General features: G+C 45.0%; 1 protein-coding gene and 1 non-coding gene across 3 annotated transcripts in view; both read right to left on the bottom strand.

Moving 5' to 3' along the window:
• Positions 1-3,905, bottom strand: part of Morf4l1 (mortality factor 4 like 1) — a 23,152-nt gene extending 19,247 nt beyond the window's left edge. For both annotated transcript variants that reach the window (XM_021207653.1, XM_021207652.1), the window contains exon 1: positions 3,621-3,905. In XM_021207653.1, the coding sequence (XP_021063312.1) occupies positions 3,621-3,660 (40 nt within the window). In that variant the 5' untranslated portion in view covers positions 3,661-3,905. The remainder of the gene's footprint in view (positions 1-3,620) is intronic.
• A 9,287-nt stretch (positions 3,906-13,192) lies between these two features.
• Positions 13,193-13,265, bottom strand: Trnak-cuu. The gene has a single exon. It is a non-coding gene; the product is annotated as a tRNA-Lys (tRNA).
• Positions 13,266-17,278: the final 4,013 nt, after the last annotated feature.

Raw genomic sequence — 17,278 nt, forward strand, 5'->3', positions numbered from 1 at the left:
TTTTTGGTTTTTCGAGACAGGGTTTCTCTGTGTAGCCCTGGCTGTCCTGGAACTCACTCTGTAGACCAAGCTGGCCTCGAACTCAGAAATCCAACTGCCTCTGCCTCCCGAGTGCTGGGATTAAAGGCGTGCAACACCACGCCCAGCTCCCTTTCCTCACTCTTGAATGTGCCCTTAAAGTGTCTATTTGCTGGCTCTGTTGTGTGCTAAGCATTTCACATTAATAAGGGATGCATAAGCAATCAAATGTTTGGATCCTTTTCTGTACTTTACTTCACATTAAGCAGTAAAGTAAGCCAACTCTTCATGAGTGTTCACAAAGCAGAATCCAGACAGCAGGACCAAGTGTGAAAAGTAGTGATATATGTTGTTTGCTACCCATGGAACACAGAATGAACATGTAAAAGTAGAAGGGAGATGCTGATCCTGACCAACACCTGGGTTCCTACCATATCTAATGGATTCTGTATCTAATGATCTGTGCATTCTATGGGAGCATTCTTCAAACTCATCCTTAGCCACTGAAGTGTTTTTTTTTTAAACTATTTCTTTTTTTCATAAGCTTCACCAGAGACCTCTACTGTTAGAATTCTAGAATAAGGTCCAGTAACTTTGACATCACAGCTCTATAAATCCTGTACCACTCAACTGTTGAAAGCATCACTAAACCTAAGCCCACATTGAATAAAGATGGATAACTGACCAGACTTTCTTTTCCAACAGTCCAGAGCTAAGACCCAAATAAATGGGTAGAACATGCTACTATTAAACAGAAGCACTAAGATCAGATATGTGATTACTTATTTCACTCCAGGTACCTTTTAAGCTAATCTGAAATATACCTTTTTTAAATTGGCTGCTTCAGCTAAAAACTACACTAAGAAAGGCTTTGAATAAAATTTACACACACACACTGCTAACTAACTGGTGTACATCAGTCTAACAAGTGGAAAGGACAAATTACAAAGGCAGTTCTCCATCCTCAGATCCACTCTAGTCTCAAATGACAAAAATCGTGCCCTGGGCTGATGCATTTTTTTTTAAGAACACCCCTACAAGGAACTGAGAAACAGTTCCATTCCCAGCAGGCCCAGTTCCTGGAAATCCAATGCCTTCTTCTGGCTTCTGAGGATACTCACATACATAAAATAATGCAACACAAACATAAACCACCTTTTCACTATCAAAATTCTACCAAGATTTCAAAATAACCCCATCAACACTGTTTCCTTTCTAGATGTTCTCTGGGTTTTTCATCTACTGTGGGGATCAGATGACCACTTGTGGGAGACAGTTCTTTACTCCATGTGGGCCTTAGGAATCAGCCAAGGTGGGGACCAAACATATCTTTTATACAATTTTAAAAAGATAGCCACATGTATTTTAGCTTGGATCTTTTTGGTTTGGTTTGGTTTTCTCAGACAGGGTCATCTTATGTACCCCTTGGCTGGTCAGCCTCCTGCCTCTGCTTCTCTAATGGTGGACAGAATTTTAGGTGTGTGTCTCACTCAGCTACCCCTGGAATCCACAGCTGGATTTACCAAGCTTTCATAACCCAGCCTTTGTTCCTACTCTTCTCCAACTACACCAGTACCATCTTTCTGGTTTGCCTTTCTTTATCCATCTCACCTTGTCACTGATCCTTTAGAAAGAGCATTTCTTTCAAAACAATCATTCTTGACTTCTAGTTTCTAACATCAACCAAGGATTAAGCTTTTGTGCTCTGACAACCTGGAGAAGTCTGAGCCTCTTGGCATGCTCTGCTACATAAAACATCGAATTACAAAGGAAACCAACTGTTTAGCAGAGTTGGCAAAACTACAGTGTACACCATCTTTCTATAAGGGCCAGCCAGCTCAGTGTCTTCCACAGAAGCTAACTCTTCACACTATTTTTTGAGACGGTCGATCACTGTAACTGTAGCTCACCCATGGGCTGACTGGCCAATGAACTAACAGAGATCCATCCACCTGCACAGGTCTCCACACTCCCCCAACCTCCATTGGGTATAGAGCAATACCCCCTTCCCCATACACACAAGTTTCTCTGTATAGTTCTGGCTGTCCTGAAAAGCTCTCACTAGACCAGAATGGCCTCAAACTCAGATCCACCGGCCCTTGTACATCGATTAATTACAACGTTTCGACTTGGAGCTTGAGACTTTTAAAAAGTCTGGCACTGGGGCTGGAGAGATGGCTCAGTGGTTAAGAGCACTGACTGCTCTTCCAGAGGTCCTGAGTTCAATTCCCAGCAACCACATGGTGGCTCACAACCATCTGTAATGGAGTTTGATGCCCTCTTCTGGTGTGTCTGAAGACAGCTACAGTGTACTCATATACATTAAATAAATAAATCTTTAAAAAAAAAAGTCTGGCACTTTACTGGTTAAACTGCCTAGAACAGGAGTTATGCAAGCGCCTGGACCCAGCATGTATGATGATAAACACAGACGGCCGTATCTAGCAGTAAAAAGTGTAAAGTGTTCTTCTTTATGCTTATAGTTTCATTTCCTTTAGTATATCAGTAAATCACCTCGACAGGTGAGTTGTGAGAACCGAGTAACTGCTTTCCACTGGAAGTACCGTTGGTCAGCAACAACGTTCTCAAAGCCAACTAATAAGCGTTAGCTTTCAAATCGCCATTTAAATCGTCTACTACTACAACCAGTCGAGCAACTACTGTACTTTAAAAATGACAAAGAGGCCAAGCACCTCTAAACGGAAACGCCCTAAGGAGGAACTAAAAACTGTTTTTCTCGAGAACCGCTCTGCAGAGCACAGACTACTTAAAGGGGCCCCGGCGCGCCGCTCCAAACGCAGCAAAACGATGCCCTCGGGCAACAGCAAGCCCAGGAACTCGCTCGGGCGGCTCCCGTTGTTTTGTTTTGTTTTCCTGTCCCCACCCATCACTCAGAGGCAGGAGGAGGAGGGACTCGTCCGCGCGTGATCGCCGTGCCAGGGGGCGCTGCATCGGGCCCGAAGCTGCGAGACGCCGGCAGCCATGATGGCGCGGCCATCTTGGCGCGGCCATCTTACAACGCAGTTCTCCCGCCGCGGGGCGCACAGCCCACCCCCCACCCCCCACCCCCGGTCCCCCCAACCGCACGACTCCACACGACGCCGAGACAGGGCCCCTCCGTGTGTCCCACAGCCCCGAACCTCCGGCCCGCCCGCAGACGCCCGCGCGGCCCGCGGCCGAGAGCTGAGCGCGGGGATGCGCTGCCGCTGCTCCCCTCCCCCACGCCACATCACCTCCCAACCGTCGCCGTCGCCATCGCCCGCCCGCCCGCCCGCCGGGCACCTCCCTTCCGTAGACTTTCTCCGCTCTCGGAAACAAACAAACAAACAAGCGCCGCGGCTCTGCCACACGCACGGAGAGGCCCCCGGCCCCGGCCGTGGCGGGAGGCTCGCTTTCGCGCCACCGAGCCCGGTGTGTCGCCGGATGACGCACTGAGATTACCCTCCGCAGTGCGCCTTCCCCCCGTCACAAAGCAAGGCCCGCACGGCTCCCCCGGGCCGCGGGCCCCGCCGACCCCGACCCTCCCAAACCTCGGCCGCCCGGACTCAGCCTCCCTCCCCGTGCACCGTTAGGTGCCTTCTCCCCCAAAGCCGCACACTCACCCTCCTGGAATTTCGGCTTCGGGTCCTGCTTGGGCGCCATTTATAAGTGATTCGCCGCCTCCTCCTTCTCCCACCACCCCCGACTACCGCCCCCTACTCTCTACCCCACCCAACTCAGCGTCAGACGCGCCGTCGGCGACAGCCAGCTCTACATCCTGGGCGCGATTTGCCAGCGCCGCCTGACCTCACAGCACCGCGACCCGCGCAGACGCCGCCTCAGCCAACGGCTACCCGCCGCGCGCACAAGCCTGCGCCCGTGCCGCCCCGGGGCATGCCGGGATCGGTAGTTCGACCTCGGATGACGCCGGCGGGGTGGGGGAGGGGAGCGGGAGATAACTGCCGCCGCCCCCCCCCCACCCCCGACCCTAACCCCAGCCCCCTGAGGTTCCAGACCCCAGAGGCTTGTTAAAACCCAGATTTCACTTTCTGTAGGTGACAAAGAGGAAGAAATAAGTAAATCACTAGCTAGCGACGAAAGGATGGGAAAAGCTCAGGGGGGGGCAGATGCTTATTAGATACGAAATGAAGCCACGTAGATGTGGTGGGGGTGTCAAAGTGGCCTGAGGACAGGACTGTCTCTGCAGCTTGAGTTCCCCCGGCATCACCAGGATTTGGCCTAGGAGAGCTTTGGAAGCCAGAAATGAAGTTAGATGCGAGTGGGAGGTGGTCCTCTCCAGAAGCTTCAGATTCTAGAAAGCCATGCATGCCCTGTTTGAGGGAGTTGGGGAGTGGGAGGGTGGGGGTCCGGGTCCCATGACCATTGGTAGATTGCAGCTTACTGAAGGAGGCAAACCTGGATTGCTGCCAGAGTCAGGGTTCCATACTTAGCCTCTCTGTACCATCTTTTGCCATCTTATTTCTTTGAGGTAGTATTGGATGTATACTCAAATGGGGGGGGGGGGGATGACAACAACAAAACCTCTCTTCACATTGTTCCTATGTTCAAAAACTCCTTAGTGTACTCTGCTGTGAAATAACACTGTACCCTTGTACCCACAAAATCACATGAACTGCACACAAAGGATCTGTTAACTAGGAGATAAGTCAGAAAATAGTCCTCCTGATATTTGAAGCCCTTCCACAGTTTGTAGCTGACTAATTATCCTAGGCAAACCTTTATGTCAAAGCCTTTTCTCCTTTAGAGTCTATATATAAATATAGACTTGTATAAATATAAGATATATATATATATCCTTGGCTTGCCTGGAGATATAGACTGGGAGGACCATGAACTCACAGTGTCCACCTCTTGAAACTCTTGTCTCTAATTTTTTCAGTTATTTTTTTTTCGAGACCAAGTTTCTCTGTGTAGCCCTGGATGTCCTAGAACTAGCTCTGTAGACCAGGCTAGCCAAGACTCAGACATTTACCTGCCTCTGCCTCCCAAGAGCTGGGATTAGAGGTGTGCACTACCAAACCTGGTTCTGATGTATTTTAAACTACTTTGTGAAAAGCTTTCTCAGGTTACATTTCAACCAGCAAGTTGAGAATACCTGTTTTTCCACATCCTTGCCACACATGTTATTTCCACTCTCTAATTTTAAATCAACAGAAGGATGTTGTGCAGAAGAAGGAAGCTAGGTGTAAAAGTGAACATTTTCGCCGGGCGTGGTGGCACATGCCTTTAATCCCAGCACTTGGGAGGCAGAGGAAGGCAGATTTCTGAGTTTGAGGCCAGCCTGGTCTACAGAGTGAGTTCCAGGACAGCCAGGACTACACAGAGAAACCCTGTCTCGAAAAACCAAAAAGAAAAAGAAATCAGGACAGTGTTTAACTGGGTGTCCAGGGTGGGTAGAGGGAGATAAATATGAAAGAGGTACTTTTCCAAGGGTAACTTTGCCATCTACGTGACGCTGCCCCCCAGAGTGATAGTTAATGTTTCCTTTGCTGTTCATTGTTGAACCAATAAAGTCTTGTGAACTACAAGAAAAAAAGGCACTAAGGAATCTTGTTTTTTAGATCTTTTATGATTATTTGAACTTTGGGGCATGTCCAAATGTACATATATGAGTAGTAGACTTTACCATATCTACATTATACTTTAATAACAAATTCTAAATTTATTTATTGTGTGTTGTGCACCTGTTGGAGGTCAGAAGACAACTTACAAGAGTCAGTTCACTCCTATCATCTGGGTTCTGGGTATAGAACTGAGGTCATTAACCTTAGCAACTGGTTCCTTTATCCATGGAGTCAACTCAACAAAAATATGTTTATGATTGTTTAGAAAGATTTCATTATGAGGACTGAAGAGTTGGCTAATCAATTAAACATACTGGTTGAGGTCCTGGGTTCAATTCCCATCACTCACGGGGCACCTCAGGATAACTCCAGTTCCAGCTGTGGATGCCCCTCCCTCTTTTTAAACATAGTCTGTGTGCATGATGTCTTTATCGGCACAAGTTCCCCAGCCCCTGTGTGAGGCAGAGGGCAGCTATGTGGAGTTGGTTCTTTCCTCTCACCTTCTGGAACTCAAGTCTCCAGGACTGCAAGACAAGAATCTTCATTTGTTGTGCCATTTTAAAATTAGATCAGAAGAGCTTACTCTAGAGCCCATGATCACAATTGTTTTCTCTGTACTCAAGCTAATATTTAGTGTTTCCTTTTTTTATAATGAAGATAGTGGGGCTGGAGAGATGACTCAGCAGTTAAAAGAGCTCCTTGCTCTTGTAGAGGACCTGGGTTCAATCCCCAGAACCCACGTGGCAGCTATAACTACCTGTAACACCTATATCGGGGGATCTAACCTCCTCTTCTGGTCTCAATGGCACCAGGAACACATGTGGTACACAAATACACATGAGGGCAAACGTTTATACACATAATTATAAACAAACAAAAAAACAAAGATAGGGCTAGTGAGATAGTCCAGAGGGTAAAGTCTTGCCACCAAGCCTTTTGACCTGAGCTCTAGTCTCAGGTTCCACATGGTAGAAGGAAAGAGTTGACTCTTATTAACACATACACACACACACTCACACACACACACACACTCACACACACACACACACACACACACACACATGCGCGTCCATACACAACAAGTAAATGTAATAAACTATATAAAAAAATGAATACTATTACTTTAAAACAAGAAAATAAAGATGGCAGGCGATGCTAATAAGCACCAGTAGAAATGAAGCTACTTTTTTTGGCTTTGCTTTTGTATCTGTATTTGTTTTTGTTTTTGCTTTAGATTATATTAAATGCAGGTTTATTGGCCCCAAGGACTGAAGCCAGGGAAATCACCAAGGGAAGAGAGAAAGAAAAGCGAAGCTTCTTTCTTATCTCGTAATAGTTCTTACATATATCTCAGAAATATAATTTACATTCATCACTACGTTTAAATTACTGTGCTTGGGGCTAAAGAGATGACTCAGTAGTTAAGAACATGTTCTGTTGTTACAGAGGCTCCAAGTTGTGTTCCCAGCTGTTGTTAGACAGCTCTTAACTACATGTAACCACAACTCCAGGAAGATCTGATGCCTCTAGCTTCTGAGGGCATCTGCATTCACCTGTGTGGGCACACACATATTCACATAGTTATGGATAAAGTGGATATTGAAAATTTTTTACTTATTAGACCTGACCTAGATCCTGTTATTTAATAGATCAATGACAAAGCATGCGCCTACCATATTTTTAAGTATTTGATAGTTTTATTTTTTAAATGTCTTGTGATTTTTTTTAAAAAAGATTTAGTTATTTTATGTATATGAGCACACTGTCGCTATCTTTGGACACACTAGAAGAGAGTATCAAATTTCATTACAGGTGGTTGTGAGCCACTATGTGGTTGCTGGGAATTGAACTCAGGACCTCTGGAAGACAGTCAGTGCTCTTAACCACTGAGCCACTGAGCCCTGATAGTTTTATTTTTATAGAATTATTTTCATTTATACTCTTATACTTTTTATTTTATATTCCTGAAGACACTATAAGAAACTAGTTTGCTGGCTTAACTGACTGAACTGGAGGAGTATCCTATGGCACAAATATAGTATACACACACACACACACACACACACACACACACACACACACACCCTGTATTATCAGTGGTAAGAGTAGTTGTTATTTGTTCATGACATTCTAATCCTGTAGAACCTGAGCTATTTTGAGTGTCTGATGTGACTTTTATTTATCGATGTATTTATCCATCTTTGTGAATGTGTATTTGTGTGGTGTTGTATTTGTAAGGGCACATGGAGACCAAAGGACAAACTCTTACTATAGGAGTGTTGGGATTTCAGCCACTTGATCCTACCCCCTGCTTTCTGTGGATTTAAACTGAAGTCATCAGGTGAAAGACAAACCTCATTTGTCTCCATTTAAGGACCCTATTTGTCTCCATTTTAAGGACCAAGCCTGATTTCAGAAAAGGTCATAAGGTACTAGCTTCAAGTATAGACCGTGTAAGTCCCAGAAATTAGGTCATCATCAGCTCTAGGAACAGACCGTAAAATCCAGAAGGAGATCATAAAACCCCCTCCCAAAGAACAGCCTGGGGGGCTGGTGAGATGGCTCAGCGGGTAAGAGCACCGACCACTCTTCCGAAGGTCCTGAGTTCAAATCCCAGCAACCACATGGTGGCTCACAATCACCTGTAATGAGATCTGACACCCTCTTCTGGTGCTTCTGAAGTCAGCTACAGTGTACTTAGGTATAATAATAAATAAATCTTAAAAAAAAAAAAAAAAAAACAAGAACAGCCTGGGGATAACCACAAAAATAGAAAAATATATCAGAATGGGCCATCAGAATGGTTAACCGTTCATGACATAGGAATGCAGACCACTGACCACCTGTGACCCCCCTAGCACCCACCAATGAAATTTTAGATTACCTACTTCTCCTAGAGAGCTCTCTTAGTTCCCTATTTAAAAAAAGCCTACATGCCTTTGTCTGGGGATACCATTTGAGAAAATGTTTCTACAAGCTAGATGTTTCTACAAAACAAACACTCTTTGTTTTCACATATTATCTAAGTCTGAGGTCGTCCTTCATCTATTTTCAGAACCTAAAACAAGCTGCATTGAGCTGTCTCCCTAACCGTTATTTCTGAGATAGGGTCTCATGTTTCCCAGACTGGTATCAGCAAGCCTGCCTTTGCTGAATGACAGGAGTCCGGCCATGTGCCACCCTGCCCCGTGCCCTTCTCCTTGTGTTCCTGGAGAATGCCACACACAGTGCCTGATTGTCTTGTGCACTAAACAAGTAAAGCTCTCATTGTTCTGAGTAATCAGTGATGATACTGCGTTGTTAGTGTCAGAGCTTGGGCCCAGGTGGCCGGAACAAGCCAGGTTCATCCTGTCGCCGATAGGTCAACCTAAGAAACACATAGCAGTGAAAAGCAGAGACAAGTCATTTCTTCACTGTGGCCACACTGGGAAAGGAAGCAATTAAGAGGTTCGGTGACACCCTACCCCCTTCCAATGTATCTTCAGGATTTTGGCATGAGGTTTTGGGTTATGCAGAGGGAAAGGAGACACATAGTGTACCTGGGTCAGAGAGATAGCTAAGTGGGCAAAAAAGTGTTCACTGCCAAGTCTGACAACCCGAGTTTGATCCCTGGGACCTACATGGTGGAAGGAGAGGGCCAGTTCCCAAAAATTGTCCTAATGTATGCCACTGTGGCATTCCCTCTCCCTCTCCCTCTCCCTCTCCCTCTCCCTCTCCCTCTTCTCCCTTCCCTTCCCCCTCTCTCCCTCTCTCTCCACGCCTCCTCTTCTTCCTCCTCTTCCTCCTCCACCCCTTCCTCTTTTCATGCAGGCACATAACACATACACAAAACTAAAACGTAACAAAAAAATTTCAAGAGACATGCACAAAGCATTTTTGGTCAAAGTATGGTCCTGGTTGTGGTGGTTTGATCGAGAATGCCCACCGTGGCTTCCTAAGTTTGAATACTTGGCCCCCCACTTGGTGGAACTGTTTGGGGGTCTGGCCTTGTCAGAGGAGGTACACCGCTGGGGGCAGGCTTTGGGGTTTCAAAAGACTCCCACCATTCCACAAGCACCTTCTTTCCAGATCAAGGAGCTCTCAGCTGCACCTGCCTTTGCTCTGCCATCATGGACTCTATCCTTCTGAAACCATGAGCCAATTAGACACTTGCTCTTGTAAGTTGCCTTGGTCCTGATATTTTGTCACAGTGGCAGAAAAGCAATGAAGACTCCGATGTAGTCTACATAGTAATTTACAGGCCAACCAGAGCTCTACAATGAGACCCTGTTCTTAAAAGAAATTTTAAGGAGGTGGGGATGGGTAGTGTGTACTAAGCCCTCATTTATTTCTTTCTTTCTTTTTTTTTTTTTTTTTTGGTTTTTCTAGACAGGGTTTCTCTGTGTAGCCCTGGCTGTTCTGGAAGTCACTCTGTAGACCAGGCTGGCCTTGAACTCAGAAATCTGCCTGCCTCTGCCTCCCGAGTGCTGGGATTAAAGGTGTGCACCACCATGCCCGGCCAAACCCCCCAAATACCGCCCCCCAAATAGAAGTAGATTGGACTCATAGAGAACCATAGTGTCTCCACTACTCAGCTTCCACAGTTATTAACGTGTACCCAGTCGTGTTTCTTTTATTTATTTATTTATTTATTTATTTATTTATTTATTTATTTATTATGTGTGAGTACACTGTAGCTGTCTTTAGACACCCTAGAAAAGGGAGTCAGATCTCATTACAGATGGTTGTGAGCCACCATGTGGTTGCTGGGATTTGAACTCAGGACCTCTGGAAGAGCAGTCAGCACTCTTACCCTCTGAGCCATCTCTCCAGCCCCCAGTCGTGTTTCTTAAGCACTCCTTCATCCTTCCTCCACAAAGAGAATTATACACACATAGCAGATAGCATATCTATATTTTATTCTATACAATTAAATATGACTCTGTAAAAGCCCCTTCCACACATACAGAACATTTAAAAGTAAATAATTCCTTTATGTCTTCTAGGTAGCTAATGAATGTTCAGATTTCCTGATCGCCTCATACGTACCGAATCAGCATCTAAATAAAGGTCAAACATTTAACTTGGCTAAGATATCTCCGTCTGAGGAACTCAGGAAGCTGAGGTGGGCCAGTCAGCCAGCACAGGCAGTACAGTGAGACCATCTCTAAAAAAAATATTTTTCATGATGTCTCTATCTTTTTTTTTTTTTTTTACTTGCCACTTAATAGTTGAAACTGAATCACGCAGAATTAAAGGGTTTTCTTAAAATGTTTGACATATAGATAACTAAGCATAAAATCTTCAAACATAAGATCCATGGAAAAAGCAAAACATGCAATAAATCACTAGTCCCCAAACCATCAGCCAAGAGTAAGAGGGCATTAAGCTTTTACAAGTGCTGCTTCTCAAAAACCCAGCCCTTGCCCAGTGGCTCTGAGCAGGTGCTGATACAATTCTAGGCCTTGGGCCTCGAAGGTGTGGCCTCTCTGTAACCTGACCAGGGACCTGCTGAACCCCTCAGACTGGCTTTTTCTGTTGGGGGGCCCAGGCTCTGGGCCTCTCCACATATCCTGTTCGTCTTAGTAGCCCAGGTCCTAAACTGTGAACCAAGTGTGAATTAGGCAGAGTTTGACCTTCACTCTGGGTGGGTGGAGTGAGGCTGTGATGACCTACAGAACGCCTAGCAGTTAGGTCTGTGGCGATGGACCTAGGGACACAGGGCCTGGTTCCCATTCTGCCCAACTGCACATGGGCTGAGGAGTCTTCATTTTGTAAGGGGTGGGGGTTGTGTGTGTGTGGGGACTGCTTCTGATGCTGTAGCAAGCGACACAAACAAACATATATTCTTGGAAAACAAATCTTGGCTCTGGGAAATCTGTGGCCTGACAGCTCTCCCTCCCCGGGCTCTTTTAGAAACCAAGAGTTTCTCTACTTTGTCTATGAGATACTTCATAACACAATACGTTTGAAGCCAACATTACCAGCCAACTAGAATGCAGATTATATTCATTCCCTGCAGCAGCCAGAACAAACCACCAGACGCTAAGTAGGGATGGCTTATTTCACAATTTAGGGATTGGAATGAGGGTGTTGGGAGGGGTGTTGGTTCTGAGGATAGTGGTGTAGAATCCATTCCATGCCTCTCCCCAGCCTCTGTTTGCTGACACTATCCTGGTGTTCCTTAATTCATAGAAACAATGCTTTGTTCTCTGGCTGAAGAGCCTTCCGTGGGTCTTTGTCCAGATTTTTCCTTTGTGAAGAGACCGGTAGTCACACTGGATTAGGAGCCTGCCCCAACTTCATCCAGACTAATTACATCCATCCACGGCATTATTTCTAAATAAAACTGCTTTCTGAGATCGTGGGGATTAGGGCTTTGCTGTGGGAATGGAAGTGGCCATGGTGGATGCACATTCCTGCCCATTACAGTGGTCTGTGTTAAATAGATGTATGGTATTTTCACTGATTTCTTATCAGTTTACAGTTGCTTCTTTGCTGTCCAGGAAAAATTCCATCCCCCTGCATAACACCTAGAGACTGAGCATTTGCGTAATTAGAATGCCTGAGGATCCTCCTCCCACTGTCCCCTCCCTCCCATTCCCTTTCCTTCCTCCCTCCTCCTTTGTTCTCCCCCCCAACCCCCCAACCCCCACTTCCTTTCTTGTTTTGTTCCTTGTTCTTTTGAAAAAAATCCAGCTTGATGATTGCAGGAAATGTCCATGTTTTGTCTTCCATTCAGAAACTGTTCTTTGAATTGTTGATCATAACTTATGTTAATTTCGGAAGACATTTAAGAATTAATTGCTGAGGCAACCCTGTGGCCGTGGCTGCTCAAGCCTTGGCAAGAAGATCTTTGTGAGTTCCAGGCCAGCCTGGTCTATGGAGCGAGTTCCAGGTTCCAGGACAGCTAGGGCTACACAGAGAAACCATGTCTTCAAAAACTAAAAACAAGACCAAAAAGGATAGTTGAAGGATGACTGAAACTATTTAAGGACTTGGAATTGTCCATATAAAAGCAAAATTTTACTCTATGTGAGTTGTTTTGGGAAAAACCTATGGAGAAAGGACAGGAGCCAAAAAAAACCCTGCCATTTCAATCATCAACTTTAATAAAAGGTGTAGGGAAGGGGGTTTTAAAAAAATTCCTAATGGTGGATTCCCGACTTCACGTAGCCAACGCAGTCTTCTAGTTTAAAAAGACATTAGCGCTGCTCTCCGAACTAACCTTCAATACGATAAAAAAAAAACAAAAAACAAAACTAAAGCTCACTTCCACAGTATTTGTGAACTCTACGATTTCATTAATTTTCATATGATATCCCCCAACTTTCACTTTAAGCTGCCCCTAAAATACATTGAAATAGTAAAATGTTTTCTAAGGCAAAGTAGCCCGCTGTTTCTCATTTGAATGCTGCTTACCACGTCGGGGTGCTAGTTGTATGTGGGTTTGTGGTGTGGATATGAAATAACTTGTAGTAGTCATTTCTGTCCTTACAACCCCGTTGACAAAAGACATTAGCAAGATACTAGCTTCATCTTTGTGGTTCTTTTAGTATTGGATTGTTTAGCAATAAATAACTTGGTTTCATAACAGGTATCGTGGAGACGTGGAGAACCGAAAACTAAACCGCCCAACGTGGGGCTCGAACCCACGACCCTGGGATTAAGAGTCCCATGCTCTACCGACTGAGCTAGCCGGGCAGCTGGAGTGTCACCTTTTCTAGGTCCCTTCAAAGGAATGACATTATTTTAATTTGTTTCAAGTGGTGTAGCATATATTAAATTACCTTTTCCGAGCTTCTTTTCTTTTCTGTTTTTCCGTTTCGTTTCTTTTCTTTCTTTCTTTCTTTCTTTCTTTCTTTCTTTTTTCTTTTTTTTTTTGTAAAATTGCCTGCAAAATGAGTTGTATTTTGTTTCTGCCTCCACGCGAGCAAACTTCTGCTGTTCAATACAAGTGTCTAAAAGGCCCTCTAGCGGCCAGAGTCTCCCGTTCCCTTAGGTAAAGCAGAGCAAGGAAGCTGGCCCGCTACCTGTTTGGGGGCCTGTCACCCAGAAGTTTCTGGCGCGAACACCAACGCAGCTCCGGACCAAAGTCCGGAGAGTCTTCAGCGCCTCGGCAGATACCAAGGGGTGACAAGATGGCTCAGTGGAAGGGAACTTAACTTCCCAACCCCAGCTAACAGATTTCTTGCATTCCATCCCTGGATCCCCATCGTGACAGGAGAGAACGGCTGCTGGGTGCACACACACACACACACACACACACACACACACACACACACTTGCTATTTAAAAATACCTTTGAAAAAGAAGCTAACTGAATTTACAAGACTCGGGAAGCTTAAAAAGATAGAAGATTCAGAAGGCCCTTCCTTCCCCCAAGGAGCTCCAACTATGCTTTCCTGAAGACCAGAGTAGGGTGGGCTCTTCCCTGTCTTAGCAGCCTTTGGCTCACACACACTTGCAAGTAATCCCAATAAACACACCAAGCTGAGGTTGGTACAATGAGTCTGTTGGCTGGTGCCCTATCAAAGCAGATGTTTGTTCACGTATTGGAGGAAAAGTTACACAACACCGTCTAAATAAAGAATATTGACCGGCAGGAACACTGGGTGCTGACTACCACTCTAATCTAGAAATAGAACATCAGTGAGATAATTGTCACCATCAGTGACGCCATACAAGGTCAACAGTAATTATTCTGTTATATATGGATACCTATGTATTTATTGAGAACAATGGTGCTATTTAATCTCACCAGAAATAGTTTGTTTGGACCCACCAGCCTTTTAACTACAGGATATAAAAGGGTATGGGGTAGAAAAATGATACCATGAAGAAGCAACATTGTCGCTTTCTGGCTTATTTTTGTTTGAAACAGAAACTCACAATGAGCCAGGCTTACCTTGAATTCAGAGACCTCTCTTATCTCTGCCTTCTGAGTGTGGGGGTTGAAGGCATAGCCCATCTTATCTGGCCAGGAATCAGCCTTAGACCCATCTTCACGTTAGACAAGCTATGTAGGCCGAGCTACAGGATCGCATCCCTTTTCATGACTTCTGCTAGGTTAAAAGAGCCAGAGGATCATAATTTTCATATATAGTAACCAACCTGGATATAATGGGGATTAACTGGAGAATTGTAATAGTTTGAATGTAAGAGATGAGATAAGGACATGCCGAAATGGAAAAGTGTAGATGTTTGAGCTACTGAGATCAGACTGCTGAATAAAATGTCATCTTGCATTTAAGTGAAAACACTAACCAGGCATGATCCTTGGCTTTAATCCCAACACTCAGGAGGCAGTGGCAGGCTGGTCTCTGAGTTGGAGGCCAGCCTGGTCTACAGAGGGAGTTCCAGGACAGCCAGGGCTATCTAAACAGAGATCGCGGTCCCAAAACAAACAAACAAACCAAAACAAAAAAGATATTTTCCCAAAAAAAAGACTCTTAAATAAAGACTGATATCCGGGTGAATGTGAAGAATTCACCTTTTGTTTTCTCTTGTCTTTTGAGTCTTCTAAAACACATTTGTTTCTGCAATAAAAGTGGTTTTTGTTTGCTTGATGATTTTTTTTTAATTTTTCTAAAAGATTTCTTTATTATATGTAAGTACACTGTAGCTGTCTTCAGACACCCCAGAAGAGGACATCAGATCTCATCTGCTGGGAATTGAACTCAGGACCTTCAAAAGAACAGTCAGTGCTTTTAACTGTTGAGTCATCTCACCAACCCTGCTTGGTGACTTTTTTTTTTGGAGTAGGTGATAAAAGACAGGGAGACCATTAAAACTTTAACGTGGCAGACAATTAAGTTCACATAAACAAGAGCCTGAAGTTCTGAATATTTCATATGTATACATGGACTACAAATCCAACTTGAGTCTTCCTATCTGGCAAAGAGAAAAGGAAGCAGGGGGGAGGGGAGAGGAAGAGGAGGAAGGGGAGGGGGAGGGAAACCTCATGCAGTTCATTATGCCCAAAATTCTCTTGGGTTAGTTCTTATGGCTAAGTTCTGTACTCTTAGGATCCAGGAGCAAAAAGAGTCAACTATATAGATCTTGTTTTTTAGAATAAAAACATACTGTTTATAAGATGTCATGATATCCCCTTCACCCCTTTAAATTTTAGACTGGTTTTTATGCATTCCTAGGTGTCTTAGTCAGGGTTTCTATTCCTGGACAAAACATCATGACCAAGAAGCAAGTTGGGGAAGAAAGGGTTTATTCAGCTTATACTTCCACATTGCTGTTCATCACTGAAGGAAGTCAGGACTGGAACCCAGGAAGGTCAGGAAGCAGGAGCTGATGCAGAGACCATGGAGGGATGTTCCTTACCGACTTGCTTCCCCTGACTTGCTCAGTCTGCTCTCTTATAGAACCCAAGACTACCAGCCCAGAGATGGCACCACCCACAAGGGGACCTCCCCCCTTGATCACTAATTGAAAAAATGCCCCACAGCTGGCTCTCATGGAGGCACTTTCCCAACTGAAGTTCCTTTCTCTGTGATAACTCCAGCCTGTGTCAAGTCGACAAACAAAACGGGCCAGTACACTAGGTTACCCTTAAGCCCTATGTACTTGAAACCTTGAACCTCTTGCAACCATATTTTTTTCAAGCCTTATTTTTAATGATGGTTCTTAAACATTTTAACTTCCCTTGTAGCCCACCACCTACCAGAAGTAGTGGGAAAGAAAGGATACGGGGATAGGGTAGGGGGTTGGGGGGTAGTGGACTTGTTTAGACAGGTTCTTTGGAGCAACTCCCATCTGTGTTGTTTGGAAATTGGCAGTCAGTTCACAGGTCAGCAGGCAGTGGCAGCTTGATCCACTCACAAACACTTCATGGATATACCAGCAGTCCAATTCGGTAAAATAGGGATAGCAATAGTGGTGACATGACCTAGCAGAGACAGCCAGGCACCATTCAACAAGAGGGACCTACAGGTACACCAGGCGAAGTTTTCAGCTGTGCCTCTCTCAGGGGAGCAAAGATCATTGAAACCTCAAGACTCTCAAACACTACACTGCTAGCTGTACCAGCAAGCTAAGCTCTTTCTCTGTCACTCTATGGAGTCCTGTTTATACCCTCCAAGCCTCATGTGACCTCCACGTTCCTTGCCTCAGCTCCTGCATCCCATTAATCAGAGTCCGAGGAAGCAACAAGAAACTGCAGCACACCACCAGAAGTTTTTTTGGTGCATTTCTCTTTATGGTGTCCCGACAAATGCAGCTCAACTACACAGGGTAAGGCAGACCAATACATACATGTTGTTAGTGAAGAATCCTTCATCATGTGTCCTTTCACATGCTTGCTTTAGCAGAACGCCCTCTCTCCTGTGTCTACTTCAGCGAAACGTTCCTTCACATGTTTGCCCGCCAAAACACCATCCAACTGACTTTGCAAAGAACCCTTAAGTTTCCACTTCAACCTCTTCTCCTCCTGCCTCCACCTTCTTGAGTGCAGGTAATGTAAACACATGTCATCATGCCTGGATTTATGTAGGGCTTGGACATTCAACCTAGGGCTCTTTGAATGCAAGAGGCAACTGGTTTACCAGCTGAGCCATGCCCCTAGGCTTTCAGTACATTGATTTCAGTTGAGGGACTTGTACTATCTTCTGGTGTCACCCTGGTGATTGCTGAGAGGAAATCTGTGAAGCTCTGTAGACTCCATCTCTTCCTCCTCCTCCTCCTCCTCCTCCTCCTCCTCCTCC

This window comes from Mus pahari, chromosome 10 (genome assembly GCF_900095145.1).
Source record: "Mus pahari chromosome 10, PAHARI_EIJ_v1.1, whole genome shotgun sequence".
Taxonomy (NCBI): Eukaryota; Metazoa; Chordata; class Mammalia; order Rodentia; family Muridae; genus Mus; species Mus pahari.